This window comes from Lycium barbarum, chromosome 3 (genome assembly GCF_019175385.1).
Source record: "Lycium barbarum isolate Lr01 chromosome 3, ASM1917538v2, whole genome shotgun sequence".
NCBI lineage: Eukaryota > Viridiplantae > Streptophyta > Magnoliopsida > Solanales > Solanaceae > Lycium > Lycium barbarum.
Window position 1 is genome coordinate 17,995,415 of NC_083339.1, and position 15,753 is coordinate 18,011,167.

Below are 15,753 nucleotides of genomic sequence, written 5' to 3' on the forward strand. Positions count from 1 at the left end.
TTTCAACCGGTAAATTCCCAAGTACCAATGGTGCATGGTTCTAGATTAAGTGAATAATGAACCAACCCCTCTACCATTCGAGTATCCACATCGAATGGAGATATAATTATCTTTGTGGGATATATGCAGAATATTAACAAAAAATAGATGTATCCATACTAGAAACTGGGATACACCTAAACTTTTTTAAGGTGCATAGCCTATTATAGAGGCATTCTCACAACTCTCACTCCAAGTCCTTATCAATTTTGAAAATTCCCACCATACACAGCTAAAAAGACATGTATACTATCTATCGAAAACAACAATATAGAACTAGAACAAAAACTTGGCAACATACTAAACCATAGACACTGATAACTGTGAAGTTGATTCATTAAACAAACAAACATACCCAATGTAATTGCACAAAGTGAGAGTCTAGGGAGAATAGAGTGTACGCAGACCTTACCCATACCTTGCGAGGTAGAGAGGTTATTTCCGGTAAACCCTCGGCTCAAAGAAAAGCATTTCAAAGCATATCGGAAAAAGAAATTTGATTCATTGCAACACCACAATCTGACATTCTGGCCAAAAGCTGAAATTGACTTTTTGTATCACAAAAAATCATCAATAGTCATTACACATTGGTTCAGATCGTCTTTACTGTCAAGAAGTAAAAAAGAAATAAATTTCTAAATATAGTAGAATTTGTTCAAGATGCAGCATCCTTGGCAATAAAGAAACGGATTATCAATTTCTTCCTTCTTGGTTCTACCTGATAGATTATTCTAACACCGTGAAATAGACAACGGGAAATGTTACATGGGCTTAGTGTTCCCAAGAAGCGTTCCCACTAGGTTAGTCACCTGCAGACAAGATTTAAATGGCGTGCTTAGTTATTGTTGGATCTTGAAGAAAACAGAAGTGTAACAACCTCAACTAAATAGCTTGAAGTTTCAGGAGCATAAATACCGAGCTATCTAATTTTGGCTAGCAGTAATTAGATGGGAAGAGATTTAATGAATAGGAAGGGGGGCACTTAAAACAGCAGTATGTATATACAAGGGACTAAGTTCAAGTAGGCCTACATACTAAAATTCAGTGTTAGAACTTCAATGAAATATTGGAATATTGATTTGAATGTATATATCAAGTGAAATCATGGTTTCCATTCGCAAATCTTCAACTTCCACAAATTCTTTTATTCAAGTGTTCATGTTCAAAAAACAAAGAATCAATCTAAACAAACCTTTATACAATTTTAAGTCAAATATTGTCCAAAAACCTGTCTTAGTCTAATAAACCTGACACGTGATTTGAATGTTATTTGTATTAGCGCAAATGTTACAGCTTGACGTTTTCTTAGCAATTTGTTAGGTTCTTCCTGTCCAGTGGAGTTGATCATTCATTCTTCAGCTTCGAATAATCTCCTCCGTCAAACGAGTTAGGTTAGGAAAAACTCTTCTTGTATTTAATATTGCCAGCTGGTTCACTAAGATCATCAAATTTATTCACCTTTACTTTGGTGTTTATATGGGAGTCAAGAGCCCAAAAGCTATAACGAGTAAAATATCCTTACCTTCTTTATTTCCTTTCACCCTACACAAAATGACAAACAATACTAGAATTGTTACTGCTCATAACATTCCCAATTTAACTCACTTCACAACTTCTGATCAAACTAAATGGAAGTTATAACTTTAACCACAAGGGAAGGCACCATTTCCCATGCACATGCACCACAACTTCCTGTATCTGGTTGCATCAGTTGCTTTCACACCCAAATTATCTTGGAGCACTTATTTAGAGTTTTAGTATGGATTGCAATAGCTCATGTTCTCCACATGCAGTATGTATTGAAATAGTTGGATTGAGACAAAATAATGTCATCTACATATTGAAGTACTTCAACACCTAGAAAATCGTTAAGGTTGCCAAAAATCTTTTACGAAGAAACGAGCAACAAGTAAATGAACGGGTCAAAACAACTGAACTCTCGCTTCCTGTGATTAAGATATCATCCACATAGAGTAGCAGTTACACAGTGGCGTGGTACTAATGACGAATGAAATCGAAGTATCAAACTTAGATTTTACAAATTCCAAAGATAGCAAATCAGTTTGAGTTCATTGTTCCATGCACAGGGAGCTTGTTTGAGACAATAGATCACCTTTTAAAGATGGCACATGACTTTTGCCTTTTATTGGAATTGAGATAATACCCCAGAGAAATTTGACTTTACTTTTTTGTTTCCGAAGTAACTCTCATCAACTAGCACTAGTTTGAGGTGAACTAGCACTAGTTTGATGTCAACCTTTAGGAGTAATTCATCAAATTGGTTAAATCTAAAATAATAACATACTCTTTATTTAATACGATCCCACTATACATATCGATATACATATAGATTCACCGACTACATTTCAGCCATCCAGCGATCCTGATCAATTTGAAAATTGGCTAATTAAGTTTTACTGCAAAAGAAAATATCACAGGAACAATAGTTGGTTTGATTACTAGGCTGACTATGGAGCAAAAATCAGCACAGACATTGAGTTAATCCTTTTTTGATGCGTCTACCTTATAACGATCTATTGAAGTATCAGTTTTCTGATTGATCCTATACAACCACTCACAAGAAACAATTTTTTAGAAGGATCAGGTGGTAAAAATTCCCACCTTTGGTCTTTCGTCAATGAATCAAACTTCCCTTTCTACTGAGTTTGATGCATTGATGCAAAATCAGACGTGGGAATTGGCACCACGTGATCATTTTTAAAATATTGTTTCTTGCAAGTGGTTGTACAAGATCACGCAAAAAGCTGATGATTTGATAGATCGTTATAAGGTCATGACTCATTTCAAAGGGATTCACTCAACGTCCTGGTATTGATTTTAACTCCACGTTCAGTCTAGTAACCAAACCAACTGTGATACTCTAATTGCAATAAAATTAAATTGGCTTCTACAATAACTAGACGTCAGTAATACCTTTTCTCCATGGTCATCTTGCTGAAAAGGTATATATGGAACAATCTCTGGATTTCCCGCCCATTTGTGTCGTCTAAAAAAGGCAATCTATAGTCTCAAGCAAGCTCCTCGTGCGTGTACAACAAACTCATGCATCACCTGCTATCTTTGCAATTTGTAAAATTTGGATCTGATACTCCGCTCTTTATCCTTATCAGTACAATGATACCGTGTACCTGCTCATCTATGTGGGTGATATTATCATCACTGGAAGCGAGAGTTCAGGTGTTAACCAAGTCATTTCTTTCCTTGCTGCTTGCTGCTCAAGAAAAGATTCTTGGCAACCTCAACTATTTTATACGTGTTGAAGTACCTCAGAGTGTAAATAGCGTTATTTTGTCCCACTCCAACTATATAATGACATACTGCATAATGAGAACATGAATCATTGCAATCTAGTGATATAAAACTCTCGCTAAAACACTTGCTAAAATTCTTCAAGTATTTACCTTTACAAACTCTTGCTAAACACTGAATGAGTACTAGTGAGTAAACAAACGGTCACAAATTAAGCAAACCTCCTCTAAGTTTCACTGGCAAGCTCTCAAATCGATAATTCAGTATCTTTGAGGCACTATTCAGTTTGGTTTATGTTAAACACGCAGTAACAATTTCATCTATCTATATGGTGCTGATTGGACTTAGTATGTCACAAATAGACCTCAACTACTAGCTATCTTCTGTTTTTTTGTCATAATCCGATGAGCTGGTAATCCAAGAAACAACACATAATAGCTCGCTCCTCTACCGAAGATGTATATCGAGTTGCAAGTACACTTGCTTAAACTACTTGGCCAAGAGACCCTTTCGCATAGTTTTTTTTCCTCTTTTTTTGAGTCAAAGGTAACCCAAACCTTTTGGCATAGTTGCAACTCAACTTCACCAAGTTCTAATTATATACTGTGACAATGTCGGTGCCACATACTTGCGTGAAAATATTGTTCTCCCACAGTCGAATAAAACACATTATAGTGGATTCCATTATGTTTGAAAGAAAATGCAGCAAAAGCAGGTTTTAAGTTGTACACATACATGATCCAGATTAACTAGCAAACACTCTCACAAAGGCTCTTCCTAAACCATCCTTCAGCCCCATATTCAATTTAGGTGCTGTTGTACACTGCCTACCTTGAGGCGGTGTAGCAGTGCACACGTTACTGTTTGTTAGTGTTTGACCTTTTGCTATGCAGTTTGTTAGAATTGATTCCTTTTTTGCAAGGTCGCTTAGGTTGTTCCTTCATTCATGGTTTGGCTTTGAATAAGTGTCCTCGATTAAAAGAGAGTTAGTTCAGGAACTGTCTATTCTTCTTGTATTTACCTTTACTGTGGTGTTTATACTTTGTAACCAATAACTAGTGAGCCCGGACCTTCAAGGGGTCACTAGAGGTATTGGAACAAGCGTATATACCCTGATGTATCTCATATGAACTGCAAAACAATGCATATCTTTCTCCATTCTAACCTATTCATTCGCTTCAGTAATTATTTATAAAGATGATAAAATCCATATTTAATCAACTGTGATCTATTCTATTCGAGTAATTTGGTCAAAATATATCTTAGAACTACCAAAAGCCACAGGATTTGTCAATAGAAAAGATAACTCTTCTCTTAAAAATTAAATATAACTACTCAATCTAAAGTTCAACCCATTTCCATTAGACAGACCAAATAGGAAGATATAGTAATTTCACCACTTGAATGTAAATCATGTGTACTTATTATGTAGTACCAGGTTAACTCCAAGATTTAGTGAAGTGAGAATGATGGTTTACCTGCCAGTACTTCGAAACACATCGGTCAATACAATTATTTTCACCCATGTTCAACTCCGAGTCCTTGTACCTGAAAATCCATTTACAAATGCATTGTCAGTCAAGAAACTAATTCTTGAGAAATGATACACAAACTTCATATTAGGCCACAAGCATAAGAAGAAGGAGTAACATACTTGTTCTCGACGCATTTCTTGAAGCATGTATGCGTAAGCCTGAATTACGGAAAAAAGAGCAGGTAAGAACTTAGAGAAGTGGTCAGGATGAGAAATACGAACTAGAGCCCAGCAAGGCAAAACAAAAGCTAGAAAAATCGATAACACTACCTTTATGCAGAGAGAAAGATTACTTCCAAACATCATATTAAGAGCTTTGTAGTATATCTTATAAACTAAGATTTGTTATATTTCCACAGCACGTTTTAAAGCACTTTATCAGGGCATTCATCTAAAGACTTAAATTAAACAAACAGAAGTGTCCATTCGTGAAGCGGTTTACACCAGGTCCTATAACGTGAATTTATAACGTGGTACCAGGTTAACAGATAACACTACCTTTATGCAGAGAAAAAAATTACTTCCAAACATTATATTAAGAGTTTTGTACTATATATGTTCCCAGAGCACCTTTCGAGGGACATGATCAGGGCATGTTTACACATTTAAAAACCTTAATTAGACAAACAGATACAGTTACCAGTTTCAAAAAGTTAAACAAACAGAAGTGTCCATTTATGAAGCGGTTTACACAATATCCTATGCTCGAATCTTGCACCACCCATCAACAAAATATTGTTTGTGTGCTTGTCCAAAGAAAAAGAATAAGGTCACATGTGAAAGGTGTCTATAAAACTTAAAATAAATAAGCAAAAGTGTCCCCACTCAAAAGTGTCCCCACTATAACTAGTTAAAGAAGGTTTACACAATGCATAGCAGGTCTTCCTCTACAATATATCTGGATCTTTTGATATTCAAAAGGACAAATACCATCAATCCCAGCCCAAATGTTAAAGCAAAATATTATGTATAACAAAGAATCAGCATAAAATTGTGTGGCACTTACTTATTTCATGTAAAACTACAAGTGTAAAGGGTTGCTCGGTAGGGTGTATTAAGTAGAATAATGCCGGTACTAAATTTTATACAATGTTTGGTTGGAAATTTAAGTTTGGTACAACTTATACCAGTATTACTTATACACCCTATTCAGTACTATACTTATAGAAAACCATGACATTAACAATACTAATACTATTCTATTCAGCATTATTTATAAATTATGCAATGCATGTTATTTAACACAAGAAACCAAACAATCGATAAAAAATAACATCCACATAACTAATCCTAGCAATACTAATACACCCTATTGAGTGCTATTCTTATGCACCCTACCAAACGACCCCTAATTGTTCAATGTACATTACTGCACATTGACCAATCATCCTCATACAATTTGATTGTCTAAGCAAACTCACACAAATGGGTATATTCCCAAACATTCAAGAAAGCTAAAAAGGTACCTACTTGTTAAACATTTCAACTCTGTACTCCATCTCTTTTTCTGCCATAGAGAATATCTGCTCAGCCAAAAACAAAACAAAAAAAACAAGATTTTGAGTTTCAAATTAACATTAATAGATCAGAAACAGACACCCATTAAGGCAGAAACAATAAATAGTATTCCCTTTGACTCAATTTATATGATACTTTTTGTTTTTGCGATAGTCAAACAAGAAAATCTTTGACCGGGATTTATTAGTATGCCCTTTAAATTATTGTTACAGTACTTTTTATGTAATTTCTATTTTTCGGAAAACTTAAAGATTGTATGTACGAAATCACAGTCAAAATAAAGAAGTTTGACTCTCGAAATCCGAATTGTATCACATAAATTGCGACACAGGGAGTATATAGTGAAAAAAAAAAAAAAAAAAAAAAAACCTGTTCTCTTTCCATCTGTGAAGGAACAGCAGCCATTAGAACTGGAAAAGTAAGTAAAGAAAGATTAGGTTACATGTAAGAATTAAAACCCAACAAAATAATATGAAGTTTATAAGATAATTACATACCTTTTCTAGGTTGGAAGAAATAAAATCTTGGAATTAGTTGTATAGCGTGGATGGAAGAATGAGAGGCGCAAGAAGAGAAAAAGACTGCAAGGGTTTTGAGTTTTGAGGTTAAACTAATGTTTAATGATATTGAGTTTAACTTGTCACTCAAAGTCAAACCTACGATGTTGAGACAAAAAAACCTACGTTTTTTTTTTTTTTTTTTTTTTCCTTTTTTAAAACTTAACTTCTTTTTATCCCAAAAACAATAATTAATAATTATTACTTTAATCCGTCTCAATTTATGATGATGGTATTTGACTTGACATGGAGTTTAAGAAAGAAAGTAAGGTCTAAAATGAATTATAGATATTTATGTGGTTATTAATTATTTTATTAAGGTAAAATGAGTATTTTAAGTTAAATTGTTAATAAATATCGAAAAGTGTCATTCTTTTTTGGCTAACTAAAAAAGAAAGAGTGTCATATAAATTGGCGTCGTTTGGACATGATTTGAAATCAAGTTGATTTAAGCTGAAGTTTCGTTTGGATATGAAATTTGAATTTCTTAAATTGTATATTTTTTTCTCATAAACATGAAAACTTTATGGAATAATTAAAATTTTGAAATCAATATTTGGAATCCCAAATCCTACTATTTGGAGAATCTGGAGTTTAAAGTTGAAAAATCTTGTGTAATTTTTTATAAATAAACGCTACTTTAAAATTAAAATATGAAATCACGATTTCATATTGCAAGGCCAAATGCTTACTTAGTTTGGCTAGGCACTAAAAAGAAAAAAAGAAAAAAAGAAAAAAAGAAAAAAAACTGTCCTCCTTTGGATACCAGGATGGAGAGGTTGTTCTAATTCCGGAACCAGAATGGTGGGTGAATTGAGCACAACCTCAAGTTCGGGAAGGCACGGTTCTAGTTCTCTCGCAGGAGAGCACTTTAACACGAATTACACCACAATACATTTGATTTGTCGGGGGCTTTTCCTCGATTTAAGGTAAATATTTATCTATGTTTGTAGATATATTTTTATCATTTAAGGATTTGAATTTTATGCACTAAAAAATAAAATAAAACTTTTGAATTTTATGATATTAAATTAAAGATGCATTTAGACTTTAGCCTCATAAATTTTATGGAGATAAAAAATGATGGTCCAAATTAGGACGTGCAAACTTCACGATCCTGCTCTGTCAAGTCTAGTTTAATATTTATCTATGTTTGTAGATATATTTTTATCATTTAATGATTTGAATTTTATGCATTAAAAAATAAAGTAAAACTTTTGAATTTTACGATATTAAATTAAAGATGTATTTAGACTTTAGCCTCATAAATTTTATGGAGATAAAAAATAATGGTCCAAATTAGAACGTGCAAACTTCACGATCCTACTCTGTCAAGTCTAGTTTAATATTTATCTATGTTTGTAGATATATTTTTATCATTTAATGATTTGAATTTTATGCATTAAAAAATAAAGTAAAACTTTTGAATTTTACGAAATAAAAAATGATGGTCCAAATTAGGACGTGCAAACTTTTCACCACCCTGCTCTGCCAAGTCAGTCTGGTCTAGGTGCGCTTCCGCTCTTTCAAGCACGCAATCCGATGGCGTACGTATAGCACGAGTCCATGCATGACCAAACCTAAATTTCCCATCATTTTATTACCCCCACTCGGGTTATAAGCCCGCGTAACTGGGCTCGGCAGTGAATCGGTCTGTATGTTTACTTTAGATAGGCTGGTAATGGTCTCCATACATCCGATGTGGTACATGAGAGTAGTTCCCATACTTGTGCACTTTGCATTTCTTTCTTTTTGAGAACAAGATGTTTGCCAATTTGGGATAATAGAGGTCATTCTTTACCTTCTGTGATTTGAAATTTTGAATCCCATCAGAGAGAATGTATGGAAGTTATTTTGGATATATACAGATGAATATAGTTTTGTGTACTTTAGCTTGATGTAAATCCATTAGTGAGATGGGTAATCTTAACAAAGGTAAAATATTATCACGTCAGATAAATGGCCGAAAATTTCACTTGAGTATAGTGAGTAAGTGATTTTTTTTGTTACAAAATAAAGAAGGACAAAAATAAAGTGACTTTTCTGTTACAAAACTGAAAAAAATGATTTTCTTGCCATTTTCTATTAGTTGAGTCTCTTCATGAGTAATCAACCCCCTGCTTTTTAATTGCCTTAAACACCCTACTTCTCTAAAACCAAACAAGGACTAGGTACAAAGAAAATGCATGAATCAACTATCCAAATTTGATGAAAAAGGGGTCAAGTTTAAACTTGGAACATAACAAACTAAAACAACTGCTGGCATTTTCATAATATCAAAGGGCAATATTAGTTGTTGGAAAAAAAAAAAAGGGAGGGCAGTATTAGTTAATAAATCGACGATGACACACTTCCAAATTGATTTCTAAATCTAAGGTGTAGATACATGAAAATTCCACAAGTTGTAAAAACTATCAAAATTTCCCTAATTCTTATATAATCTTACCAAATGAATAAACCATAGTTCATAACAAATCTAATACGCTACTAGAAGGCATTTTTAAAAAAATGCAATATCTATTAAATTAAAGAAGTGTTCAAGTGAGACTTTTGGATTTTGCAAACACTTGGTTAGACTAGACACTAAAAATAAAGTGAGACGTTGAATTTTATGAAATTAAAATTAAAGATGTTTTTAATCTTTAATTTTTGTCTCTACGTCTCATTTAATGAAAAATTGCGGACCAAAGTATTCTTATGCACTGATCTACGAAACCAGAAATTCTGGGTTCGATCCCTAGCAGAGGCGGTGAATTCACTTGGCATAAGTTGATAGAATCTTTGCCTTGTCGTGCATAAGTTCAGTAGGAATTTAATTATCTGACATAAGTTGTGTAGTAACTAATTCGTAAGACAATTTTAGAGAACCTTTGCCTTTTTCAGCATAAATTTTATAGGAATTAAATTTTCTGACATAAGTTGTGCAGTCTCAATTCCGGCATAAGTTGTGTAATCTCAAGCGAATTAGTTACTATACAACTTATATCGGAAAATTTAGTTCATACAAAAATTATACTAGACAAAAAAAAAAAAAAAAAACAATATCCAAAGTGACTGTAAAGACCGCCGTACGTTAATAGTGACCGTCCAAATTTAGGACGCGTCCAAACACGACCGTGCGCTCTGTCAAGCAGTCTACGGTGCGCTTTCTCCTAGCAGAGGCGGTGAATTCACTTGGCATAAGTTGATAGAATCTTTGCCTTGTCGTGCATAAGTTCAGTAGGAATTTAATTATCTGACATAAGTTGTGTAGTAACTAATTCGTAAGACAATTTTAGAGAACCTTTGCCTTTTTCAGCATAAATTTTATAGGAATTAAATTTTCTGACATAAGTTGTGCAGTCTCAATTCCGGCATAAGTTGTGTAATCTCAAGCGAATTAGTTACTATACAACTTATATCGGAAAATTTAGTTCATACAAAAATTATACTAGACAAAAAAAAAAAAAAAAAACAATATCCAAAGTGACTGTAAAGACCGCCGTACGTTAATAGTGACCGTCCAAATTTAGGACGCGTCCAAACACGACCGTGCGCTCTGTCAAGCAGTCTACGGTGCGCTTTCTCCTTCCAAGGCAATGCACTCAATCGTGCATGTACCAACGTGGATCCAACCAAATGGGACCGCTCCTCACATTTCCCGCCAGTTTATTGGCTCCACGGGGTCAGAAGCACACGTAATCAGGCTCGGCGATTCAACCATCCATATGTACCCTTTATATAGGCTGGTATTGGTCTCTATATGTCCGATGTGGTACTTCAGATTATTTCCCATTTCACTGAGACGGATTTAAAATTTAACTCTTGGGTTCAACTTTTAAAATTTTTTAGCATTAAACCATTATATTTATAAAGTTATGAGTTCATATCTACTAGTTATTGTAAATTTAATAAATTTTTACATATAAATTTATACACCGCATCGAAAATTTGGGGTTCAAATTATAATGCTCCATCCGCCTCTGCCTGTTCACTTCCATTAGTCGAGTCTCCTCATGAGTAATCGACTCCCTGCTTTTTTCAAAGTCTTTCTAACTCGTTTAATTTGTCGTAAACACCCTACTTCTCTAAAACCAAACAAGGACTAGCTACAAAGAAAATGCATGAATCAACTACCCAAATTTGATGAAAAAGGGGTCAAGTTTAAACTTGGAACATAATAAACTAAAACAAATGCTGGCATTTTCATAATATCAAAGGGCAATATTAGTTAATAAATCGACGATGACACACTTACAAATTGATTTCTAGATCTAAGGTGTAGGCAGATGAAATGTTGCCCTATAGGTAGATACATTCCCAAAGCTAGTCCGCAAAAACGTGTTAAACATTTCTTTTTACCACCATAAGCCTATAACTGCCTTCGAATTTCATGGCACGTGAACTCTTTCCTATACTACCCCCTATGATGGGATGTTGAAGTGGAAGAGCCAAGAGATGACAAACGCGAATACCATACAAGCTAAGATGAAATTCAAGAACCGATGACCATTCAAACAAGTTCGAGCTTCTGAAGTTGCTGACACCGGTGCAGACACTGCACTTGTAGCCACCGCGCTTGATTCATTAGTTTGCTGTGCTGACTCAACATCATTTGGACCAACAACGTTGCGTGCGATGGAATTGCATATTTCACAAGTCCTGAAAAAACAACTTCAAATGTTAAACTAATTCCAAGGGCAGATAGCCAGATACTTGAGCTAATAGAAGAATCACAATAACTGTTTCTGAGTAAACTTTAACATACTGGAAAAAGATGAAACCGAGTGGGAATATGTAAAAGAACAAGAGTGGAAAGAATTCCAATGTCGACACAAGTTACACAGAAGCATAAAGATGGAATCAGATAAATAAGGGTTGTGCAGATGCCCCAGATTGAACAAATACCAAACTTTTTTGTCAGAAGATACTTATCCTTTAGAACATAGAAGAACTAAATTCGAAAAATTAGGACTGCCATAAGATTATGGTATCCTATCCAAGTTTGTACTCTTTAGCACTTCCATGTTTTCTAACTAGACGTCTGTTCATATAACTGGAGATACTTAGCATATTACGCTAACTATTTTGGCAGAAGTTTAAGGCTTAAGCTGTCATTTCTCATGATTGTCGAATTACCTACCAAGGTCCTTGTCTAACTAGGTTTTCTAATTACTGAATGATGAGAATATGTAATTCTCTCAAAAGAGATAAAATCTACAATTATGTGGCTCTTCCCTGAACCCTGCTAACATGGGATGTTTTGTGCACCAGGCTGCCCTTTTTTTACGTTGCTCCACAAGAACTAGTCATAAATTTGACCAGGAAGATAACCGAAATGCATTTATCAGACAATTTATTTTGAAAAGGGGGAAAAGAAGACAATTGATGTTGCCATCGGAAAAAAATATACTACTCCATAACAGATTGACGGTCAAATCTCAGTTATTCACTTGCAACCATACTGAGAAGGAATGACAAGCAAAACAAAATTAGTAAGAATATAACAAACTAACCCTTATGATGACAATGGGTCAACGACTCTTGAGGTTTTATAGAAACATTTACTGACTTAATAATGCAGATCATGCTACAAAATACAACGTCAGGAACATTAAATCAGCTCCTCCAGTGAAGGGAGGAAGTTCCAAAGTAGAGCATACCAGACAGCAGTAGCGAGAGTAATCAACATGTGTGTGTGTGTATGCAGATATTCATATAGAACGACAACTATTTTTGTAAGTTAGTATGTCTGTACATACTTAAATGCACGTGTCTGTACATACTTAAATGCACTTATGGACACTTGAAAAGTATCGTATGTCAGTGAGATTTCACTCACTAGTCACTACACAGATCTATCAGTAAATCAACTGTATGGATGGGAAAATTACCAAACAAAGTGCAACGGAACCAAGGAATGAAGTCAGTAAACTTTAATGGCCAATTGATACAATATGGTTTTGGAGACCGGTTTTACCACAGCGGTCTGTTGGAATAATGAACACTTCGTTCAGTGGCTTTATAGCTGAATAATGATCACAAACATAAAACAAAACAAAAATATTCAAGACAAATATCAAAATAAACAGAACAGATCATAGTGCGAATATTTACTTTTTCCACAATACTAGGACTGAAGGAGAATTTGATCATTATATCCTTATCTTCAAAAGTAGCATTTTTACTGGGAAAAGCACACACGCAGTTCATTATGCACAACAGGGTTCAGCTATTTCTAATTGGAGACGAAAAGCATGGATTATCGTGTTTAAAACTAGTGCTACTTCTCTGTTAATATCACCTTACTATTTTGTGTTAAAGATTGCATATGCATCTTGATTCTTCAAAGACCAATAAATCAAAATTAAGTTTTGGAGATTCCAACAATCAAAATTTTCAAGCTGTCCAAAACAATGTAGCAGTTCCATGTCCAAATTTATATAGCACATTTACAAGATTGTTTGCTTTTTAATTCCATTTGATCCTTTCAATTACTTGGTCGTTATCAGAGCAAAAGGACGAATTTAAGTAGCCATAATTTCAAATAACTTCGTTTCCGATGAGATCACACATTTTGTACAGTGAGTACTAATAACGTGCGTCTCTAGTGTGCACTTCTTAAAAAATCAAAAGACTCATTGATGAAAGTTTCTACCTGAAAATGACACTAGAATCTTGACTGTGTAAACATCAGAAGTCACTGTCAGAGAATAGATAATCAAAGTAAAGATCTAGTATCTAAGTAATAGAATATGCAGAGTGGAAGACAGCAAAATATTATCATATTGAGGGGGAAAATAAAATTATTGCTTTATCCACTAAGGTCAAATCTTCACTTTGATAAAACAAAAGTGCATATCAAATATCAGGAAGAGCTTAGAAACTAAAGACAATTAGAGGGCATGGTAGGGAAAATTGTCGGTGTAATTAGAATACATCCTAATTCTTTCCATAAAGTAATTAAAAGTCCTAATGATACTTGTCAAGTTACCATTGATTTAGTCTCTCACTTTTCATTTTATTTATTCCCTTCAGATTCTTTTATTAACATTTCCTCTTTTTCCCATAAAATAAACCATGCTATCTCTTTCCCAAGAGAACAGACATCACAGACCAAACGTTTACGTTACCCTGCCGAAAAAAAAGGGTTATTCTAACAGATCATGTACTGCCAGTTTCAATAAAAAAATCAAACACTTCCAACAGAAGATTCAACAAATCATTTTCATTGCAAACCATTAAGTGAAAAAGAATCTAGAACAAAAAGAGAAGCCATAGTAGCAATTAAATAATAATGTGTTTCAAGATGGTAACTTTACCACTTAAGCATCTGGATTGATCACATAGGCAACTTAATGTATAATTCAGAGACCATATATTATACAAATAAATCAAACACTTCCAACAGAAGATTCAACAAATCATTTTCATTGAAAACCATTAAGGGCAGAAGAATCTAGAACAGAAGAAAAGCCATTGAAGGAAATATGCAGGCAATTATACTTGAAGACCAGAAAATTAAACAACAACTATCACTTAAGCATCCAGATTAATCACATAGGCAATCTAATGCATCAAAATCAGAGACCATAGGTTAAATTAAAGGCAGAAACTTGAAAAATTAACTAAGGTTTTGCTCTACTCACTTATTTCCTTTGATTTTGAACCATGCCTCAGCACAATGCCTATGTGCAGCAGCCAAATCATCTTTACAAGAACATCCTAATTCAATGGCAACACCAGATTCAGGAGTATCAGAACTCAACAAACTCAAATGACAAATCCTACAATCTCTTTCAATAATTTTCCCAACATGCAACTTTGTTTCACCATTTCCATTTTCTAAATCCACTGATCTATCAGACTCAGCTACAGATGAAACTCTTCTAGACTCTACCATAGCTTCACCAATCTCAGACTCAGTAGCACAAGCAAAACTATAATCATCATAATTTGAACCATCAACAGTTGAATAAAACTGAGAATAACAAGAACCCTCATCTGCATCAGAGAAACAAACACTACCCTCTTCACTGCTACCACTGGTGCCAGCCTCTAAATCAACATGAGACACATCTACACTTGCCATTTTCAACAACCCAAATCAAGAAAACTAAAACTTTGAAGGATTTCAACTTCCAAGATTCAATTCTCTCCCCATTTTAACAACCCCACAGCAAAAAAAAAAAAAAAACTTAAAAATCAAAACTTTGAAGGGTTTCAACTTCCAAGATTCAATTTTCTCTCCATTTTAACAACCCAAAAGCAAAAAAACCTTAAAAATCAAAACTTTGAAGGTATTTCAACTTCCAAGATTCAATTCTCTCCCATTTTGACAACCAATAAGCAAAAAGAACCTAAAAAGTCAAAACTGTGAAGGGTTTCAACTTCCAAAATTCAATTTTCTCCCCATTTTAACAACCCCATAGCAAAAAAAAAAAAAAAAAAACCTTAAATATAGAAACATTGAAAGATTTCAACTTCAAAGATTCAATTCTCTTCACATTTCAACAACCCATAACCAAGAAAACACTTTTTAAAACCATAAAAGTTGAAACTTTGAAGGATTTCAACTCCCAAGATTTTTTTTTTTTAATACCCTTTTTAGTGTTGCATGAGTTAAGGCCCCAATGCCTCACTTCTAGCTCTATTAATAAGAAAAAATAAGGAAGTTGAGTGATGGATTAGGTGACACATTAACACCCCATTTTCTAAAGTTTAGCAGCAAAGCAAAAAAGAAAGCAAAGAGAGGTAAAAATGTTTTAGTTCAAGAATTATATGGAAAGTGATGAGCAGAGTTTGAGGAGGAAAAAAACAAGAACGTAAAAGAGAGTCATATGGTTCTGTTAAGAG

At 34.1% G+C, this 15,753-nt stretch overlaps 2 protein-coding genes across 2 annotated transcripts; both read right to left on the reverse strand.

The window, feature by feature from the left end:
- Positions 1-559: 559 nt before the first annotated feature.
- Positions 560-6,981, reverse strand: LOC132630615 (mitochondrial import inner membrane translocase subunit TIM10-like). The gene is made up of 6 exons (XM_060346180.1): positions 6,859-6,981; positions 6,731-6,771; positions 6,314-6,366; positions 4,964-5,002; positions 4,788-4,857; positions 560-848 (listed from the first exon to the last, which is right to left on the reverse strand). The coding sequence occupies exons 2-6, from the start codon at positions 6,764-6,766 to the stop codon at positions 801-803; spliced, it is 246 nt and encodes an 81-aa protein (XP_060202163.1). The 5' UTR covers positions 6,767-6,771; positions 6,859-6,981; the 3' UTR covers positions 560-800.
- A 4,102-nt stretch (positions 6,982-11,083) lies between these two features.
- On the reverse strand, positions 11,084-15,753 carry LOC132630617 (uncharacterized). Its single transcript, XM_060346182.1, has 2 exons — positions 14,547-15,753; positions 11,084-11,559 (listed from the first exon to the last, which is right to left on the reverse strand). The coding sequence occupies exons 1-2, from the start codon at positions 14,987-14,989 to the stop codon at positions 11,322-11,324; spliced, it is 681 nt and encodes a 226-aa protein (XP_060202165.1). The 5' UTR covers positions 14,990-15,753; the 3' UTR covers positions 11,084-11,321.